Source organism: Cryptomeria japonica, chromosome 8 (genome assembly GCF_030272615.1).
Source record: "Cryptomeria japonica chromosome 8, Sugi_1.0, whole genome shotgun sequence".
Lineage (NCBI taxonomy): Eukaryota > Viridiplantae > Streptophyta > Pinopsida > Cupressales > Cupressaceae > Cryptomeria > Cryptomeria japonica.
In genome coordinates this window covers 92,943,150-92,950,340 of record NC_081412.1, presented here as the reverse complement: position 1 = coordinate 92,950,340, position 7,191 = coordinate 92,943,150, and the positions used below count along the sequence as shown (strand labels likewise).

At 33.8% G+C, this 7,191-nt stretch overlaps 1 protein-coding gene across 1 annotated transcript; it reads left to right on the top strand.

The window, feature by feature from the left end:
- Window positions 1-3,950: 3,950 nt before the first annotated feature.
- On the top strand, window positions 3,951-6,961 carry LOC131037022 (uncharacterized). Its single transcript, XM_057969058.2, has 2 exons — window positions 3,951-4,397; window positions 5,143-6,961. The coding sequence occupies exon 2, from the start codon at window positions 5,147-5,149 to the stop codon at window positions 6,734-6,736; it is 1,590 nt and encodes a 529-aa protein (XP_057825041.1). The 5' UTR covers window positions 3,951-4,397; window positions 5,143-5,146; the 3' UTR covers window positions 6,737-6,961.
- Window positions 6,962-7,191: the final 230 nt, after the last annotated feature.

The following is a 7,191-nucleotide window of genomic DNA, read 5'->3' as shown; positions in this document are numbered from 1 at the left end:
TATTAATATGTTTGCCTTTCTCTCTCGAACTTTCTTTGCTGCAAGCACAAGATTTTCTTCAAGATAACCCAGTTGTTTTGGTGTAAATGTCTCCACATTTTCACCCGTCACACAACTACACAGAAGAATCAATCTAGATAGCTTTCCAAAAGTTGAATATTAATATGCTGATGATTTTGCAAATAAAATAGATTCAACAAACCTACAATATGAAATCTGTAAAACAATATTACATACCTCTATCTCACAATGAAACTGCACAATTGATCCCTTCGAAGAATGGTGTACTACAGTTTTTGCAATTTTTAATTATCGAATGGAGTGAAACTGTCTCGTAACCGTTTTGAAAACCAAATCTATTAATCTATTAATTATTTTACTTTCTATATTAGTTAATTATTATTTTAAACCTTAAATAATTGAAAACCAAATGATCGTCAAAATTATTGAAAACCCCCAAATGTTGACGCATAAATTTGCTGCCATTGTAGAAGCCTCTTGGCTTAATTAAATAACTTTGACCTTTTTATTATTATTAGATATATATGTAATAATTATTGATGATTAAATTAAAGTATTACATTTAAATTATAAATCAATGATAAATAGTATTTACCTTCTATTTAATATTATAAAATAATTCAAATTATATTAACATTATTTCATAATTTGTGAAATATTTTTACATATAATTCTATTCAAATTTATATTATTAAAATTTATTACATAATAAATAAAAAATTAATTCAATATTGTTTTGTAGTTATTTATTTATTAATTTAATAATATTTTTTAATTATAAAAAATATAATTACTAAGAATTAAATTTGTATAATTAATGTGGAGAGGCATTCTACAATAAGAGCAAGAGGTGAAGTGTAATAATGTGAGTGTGTTAATGTTAACTTTTACCTTTATACTTAAATTTGACAACCATTCACATTTTTTATATATTAAATATATAGAGTAAACTTACAAAAAGTATAGCTTTAGCAGTAACATGAGGTCATGCCTCAAAAACAACAATCCTGACTTACATAGATATGATCAATGACTAATAACAATTCTACATGCATATTATAAACAACATAATCCTATACATAGCCTATTCTATGACGTGTCCAAGCAAAAAGAGTATACATAGATAATGTTCATGTTCAAACAAAAAGAACCACAACATCTTAACACTCATGAAGATGATCCTGACAGGGCTCGATCCAAGTTGTCCACCTCAAAGGGCCTTCCTTCCCTCATGTGGCTGAGTCAACGCCTGGATCTGTTCCATTGTTGGGTTTCTAGCTTTACAAATCTCAACACCGAGATTCTCCATTGTAGTGGAAAAAGATGTGTGGTCTCTTGCAACCCGCTTCCATTCAAATCCATTCTCCAACTCATATATGAACCTAGTAGCATGACCATCTTTGAGAAACCACATAAATTTGTTCTTCTCTATCCTCATAGTTACAGAGACTTGCAAAATAATGTAATGAAGAGTGAGTCCATGAAATGACTCAGTAAGGGCCCTAGTTTTGCCTTGGAATTTATCTTCATTTCTAATTTTCCAAATGTACCATAAGATATCAGTAGAAAGAATATGCCAAAATAGATTAGTATCTTTTTTCAAACCATGGATGCAACCAGTAAGAACTTCCATAATATTAACTTGGTTAGGAATAGAAATACCAAATATCAATCACATTTCTTTAGCAATAATGCACTCAAAGAAGATGTGTCTAATAGATTCAAGCACTCTACATATAAAACCATTCACATTTCAATATATTAATATTAATTATAAACATAATATTTATAAAATAAATACCATACAAAATAAAATACACCCTCATCAAATTTTATATTTATATGTCTAGATTTTTATATTTATGTCTATTGACATTCAAATTAACATAGAAATATAATAGAATTATGTAATTACATTTTATTTAAATTCTATATGATATTATATCATAAATATTCAATTAGTTTGATACTATTTTGTATTTTTAAAAAATTTATTGTAATATCATTTTGTAGTAATACAAATAATATAAACTACTATCTTATATTTCTCCTTTCTCTATATTTCCCTATCTCCCTATTAATCCCTTTTTATATCTCTCAACTTATCCTCTCTCCTCATTTATATCCCTTCCTCTCACTCCCTCTCTATCTCTTCCATCTCTCTCTCTCTCTCTCTCTCTCTCTCTCTCTCTCTCTCTCTCTAACAATCCATTCTCATTTATCTCTTAAACATACACACATTGACCTACATATATACATTTAAAATATTCATTGATTTTTTTTATAATAGAAATTACTTCTTTAATTGTGAGTATGCATTTATTTTGTTTAATTTTCTACTCGACTTTTTTGTAAGGGTAGAGGGGTTTGATATAAAATTAATATTTTAAAATTATTTCTCATTAATGTGTTTTTCTTGTGTTTGAAAAGATGTTTTAATTTTATTAGAAAATTATTTCTCATTGCTAAGTATTTGTTGTGTTATAAAAGATAGTATATTATAATTTATATATATAAAAAAAAGTTTAGGTTAGTTGAAGTTTTAACTTGATTAAATTTTTTTAATTCTCTCTCTCTCTCTCTCTCTCTCTATCTCTTTTCCTTTGTCTACCTTTCTCCCTTTCTCCCCCCTACCCATCTCTCTCCTTCTCCTCCCCATCTTCACTCTTTGCCTCTACCTATTCTCTCCCTTTCTCTTCCTCCCTCTTTCCATCTCTCCTTATATTTTCCTCCCTCTATCTCTCTCTATCACTCTATTTATTCACTTTCTTCCACTTTGGCTCTATCTTTATCTTGATTATTGTTTTCCTATATCCTACTTTATATATAAACATGTGTCCTTTTCTCTATCCATCCATCTTTCTCCCTCCCTCTCTCTCTTCCCCTCTCCCTATTATTTTGTATCTATACTGTTCACCTCTCTATCTCTAATTCTCCATATTTATTCTTCCATCTCTACCTTTATCTCTATCTCGTTATTGCCCAATCTCTCTCTACCTTGATATCTCTCTCTTTCTATATATATATGTATTGCTTCCATTTCTATCTATCCCTCAATCATCTCTCTTTATCCTTCCCTCCCCGTCTCTTTATACCCCTCTCTTCCTTTATCTCCATCTCCATCTCCCTCTTCCTCTCATCTCTATATCCTTACCGCTTGTCTCTCACTCTTCCCCCTATATCTCTCCCTCTTTATGTCCCTATCTCTCCCTCCCTCCCTCTCCCTCTCTCCCTATTGCAAATATAATATGAATCTAGTGGTAATGAAGCTTATTATCTTTTGGATTTAGAGATTTTATTTTAGTCATGGTGGGATTGATTTGAAGTTGTCACTTATCTATTGATACCTTTTTTGCACAAACAACATAATTTGCTAAATGGCCTACTGGAGTTGACCTCATTTACTACACAAATATCTATTTGTCTCTCTCTCCCTCTTCTCCTCTCTATCAATCTATCTCACTATATGTATGTCTCTAGATATCTCTCCCTCTTCATCTTCCTCTATATCCCTCTATACCTTTCTTTATACCTCTTACGTTCTCTCTCTTTCTCCCTCCCTCCCTATTGCAAACATAACATGACCCTATTAGTAGTGGAGCCTTATTATCTTCCTGATTCAGAGGTCTTTCCAATTGACCTCATGTTATGCAAAAAAAATAAACCGAAATCTTACTTAATGACCTTCCATACCTTTTCGGCGTACCCATTGCACACCAAAATGCAATTGCTAGTTTTATTACAATATTATAACATACTGACCACTATTTGACACTTAATAAATACTTTAAAAACAAACTTTATTTTTTATTAAAAAATGACATGCAGAAAAAATACATCACAAAACATAAAAACTCTCTCTCCGACACCTTTTATTGTGTTTGCCATTTTCATCATTATTGTGTATGTCGGGGGTTTTGCACCAACCTCCCAAAACACGAGTATAACATTGGCAGTGCGTTCACGAAACCTTTCATCACACATTGAATGGCTTTTAAGCGGTCCTACCAATGGAACCATTTCACCTCCCCCTCCCTCTGACAAAAATAGTCAAATGCTATAATTAGTAATGCCAGTATAATATCTGTCAATACCTTCGTTCAAGAATAGGCAACAAGCAAAGTCTTCACATAGATCCAACGAATTTGGAAGTTTGATCCGAAGAACTAGCTAATGGGTTTTCATTAACTACAATTCGGTAGTCTGCATTTCATTGACTTGCTCGCCTCATCTCTTGAATCTAATTTTTTAGAATCGGGAGACTTGGATCTAATTTCTTTTGGAATTGGGAGAGCTTGCTAGGTCATTTCTTCTGTCAATTGGGTATTCTCAGATCTTGTGGAGACATCATAAGTAGCTTCGGGTACCTATTTCAGGTAATAATTTTTATTCCGCTTCTTGTTCAAGATTTGTTTCAGTCTGCGCTTTCATTATTCTTTAGAAGCTCGTCGTAAATTTCATATAACTCTATCGTCCAGCCTTGTAAAACCCATATGGCTAATGATCCTGTATTGCCTTGCTCCGATCTGGGTGTCTTCTAGAGCTGTTGTTTTTTGAGTTAAGAAAGGTATTTTATTGCATTCGTTACATATTGGGAGCGGTTTGATCTGTATAGGTTTAATGGGTGGGTGGTTGATCTAGGATTTTTGTGGTCATGTCCGGGATATGGCTTTTTATATTGGTTAGCTAATATTTACCGTAATTGAATCTTGGTTTTGCTGGGATTTCAAAAACCAATTAATTTTTCTTTTATGTTTTACGCATTTCGACAATGAATATACGCCTTTCTGATCCGGTTTTCCCATGTGTATGTTTCTCTGCAGTTGATAAACAACTTTGTTTGATTTGCTGCCTTGTTTGTTGATTTGAATTTCTAGTATTTGTCTATTAGTGGCATAAATATCTTATTGATTTTATCAAAATACCCAAGCTCAGCTATTATTTCTTCCAGATCTTGTTTCTCTTGCATGTTGTAATGCATGGCGTGAAACTTGACCTGATTTAATATAATTTTCCCAGCTGATGGCATTCCTGTAGTCTGCTTCTCTTACATGGTGTAGTATATGTTGTGAAGAACGACCTGATTAGTTATTTTCCCTTTTGGTTGAATATTATTTGCAGCAATATGGTTGCTTTGGGTTCTACCATGGATGGATCCAAGGCAGTTGAGGTTGAGCAAGATCAGAGAAAACCATTTCCAGTGTCAAGGGTGAAAAGACCAGAGAGATCTTCGAGGGATGAATTAAATGGCCACATTGCAAAGATTTATGAGGACATCGATGGCTTGCAAGGCAGAATTGAGGAAATTAACTCCATAGTGGATGGCAGACACCAGGGCAAGAACTCTTTGTCTGGACAGATTATTGATGCAAGGAAGCGGCTCTCAGAACTCACCATGCGATTCAAGACTGTATTGGAGGAGAAGAAGAACATCAAGGAGGAGCTTGAAATGGCAGACAAGGCTCGAGAGCAGATGCGGCAAGAAGCAAGGTCACTCAGGGATAAGCTTCCCTATGTCAGGGTGGAGGAAATTGATGAAGAGATAAGAAGGATTGAGTATAGAATAGGCCATACTTCTTTGAGCTCTCAGGAGGAGCAGAGACTGGTAAATCAGGTAAGTAATCTCAAGAAGTCAAGGGATTTTGTCCATGAATATACTGCAAAAACAGAGAAATTCTCAGCAGATGAGAGTTCGCGATCTGCATTGTTACAAACAATCAAGGAGAAGGATCAAATACTCGATGAAATCAAGAAACAACAAGAAGAGGAAAGGAAAAAGTTTACTTCTTTGAAACATAAGGAAAGCTCACAGCTTTCCGATATTCCAGCTCTTGTTGAAGAAAGACGTGTTGCCTTAGAAAAAGTTAAAAGTTTGAGGAATGACATTATTGAACTGAGGAAAGATTTTCAGCTCAAAGAACAGGAGTACTGGGTAAAGGATAAGGAATGGAAGCAACAACAGGCAATGGATAGAAAATTGAGATTTGAGAAAAGGGAAACAGAAAGGAAGGAAAGAGCAGAGGTTTGGAAACAGAAGCAGCTCGAGAATTATGTGCCTCCTTATACAGAAGAGTTAATAATATGCGACCAGCTTTTGTCATACTTGCAGAAATTTGTTCCCTTAGAGAAAGGAGTTCCCTCTGCACCACAGCAGGCAGGAACTGTTCCTCCTAAAGGTTTTGAAGATTTGCATGAGATAAAAAAAAACCGGTCAGATGAAGATTTTGGAGACTGCTGGTTTGCTGGCAATGGATCTAGAGGGAAGCCTAAGAAGGCTAAAGGTTTGGCTAGTGGAAAACTAAAGGAGAAAATATTATTGTCTTTTGATGTGCTATCTTCATTTCAGAAAATTGGTCTGAGAGCTCCCTTGACCATAGGGGATGCACATGGGACTTTGGCTGACTTGAAGGCAAAGAAAGAACAATATTTAAAGCTTCAATCTGAGGCTGGTGATCCCGGAGAAAATGGTACGAGTGATTTGCCGCAGTCCCTTAAGGAAATTACAGATATATCAACATTGAAAGAGGCTGGAACAAGCAGTAGCAGTGATGGACAAAAAGAAAACAATGAGAATGACTTTTCTCTGGATAAAGCTATAGCTAAAGGAGATGATGCACTAGCTGATGATAATATTGGTGCTTCTAATGATGTCAATGGTGTATCAGATAAGGCAGATATTGTTTCCAATGGAGATGCCAATGGTATAGATCATTAGGCTATGTTAGAGCTTGGTATAGATATGCTTTTGTGAAGGCAATCTATGGGGACTGTTAGAACATTTGGGCTATTGCAAAAGCCCCTTTCATGGGATGGCAAAATTTGACATTTGGCATTGTAATTTTCTTTCTGATCAGAGCTCTGGTAATTGGAACCATAATTGATTTTGTAGTATTTCTTTTGTTTAGAAAGGTATTACAAAATAAAGTACTATTTTATAACATGATTTATATTTTCTTTGAATTAGATAGTGTATGGCAAGTAGCCATCAGTGCGGGAAGTTATTGAAAATGAGAGAATATTGAAAAAAGGGAATAAATGATTACAACTTTACTAGAAATTATATTCAGTATCATTTTCGTGATTTTTTCTAATGGGTTTGTGTTGATTTTACACTTTCAGATTAATAAAGAAAACTCAGAAAACAGAATTAACCTTTAACTCAGATAGTTT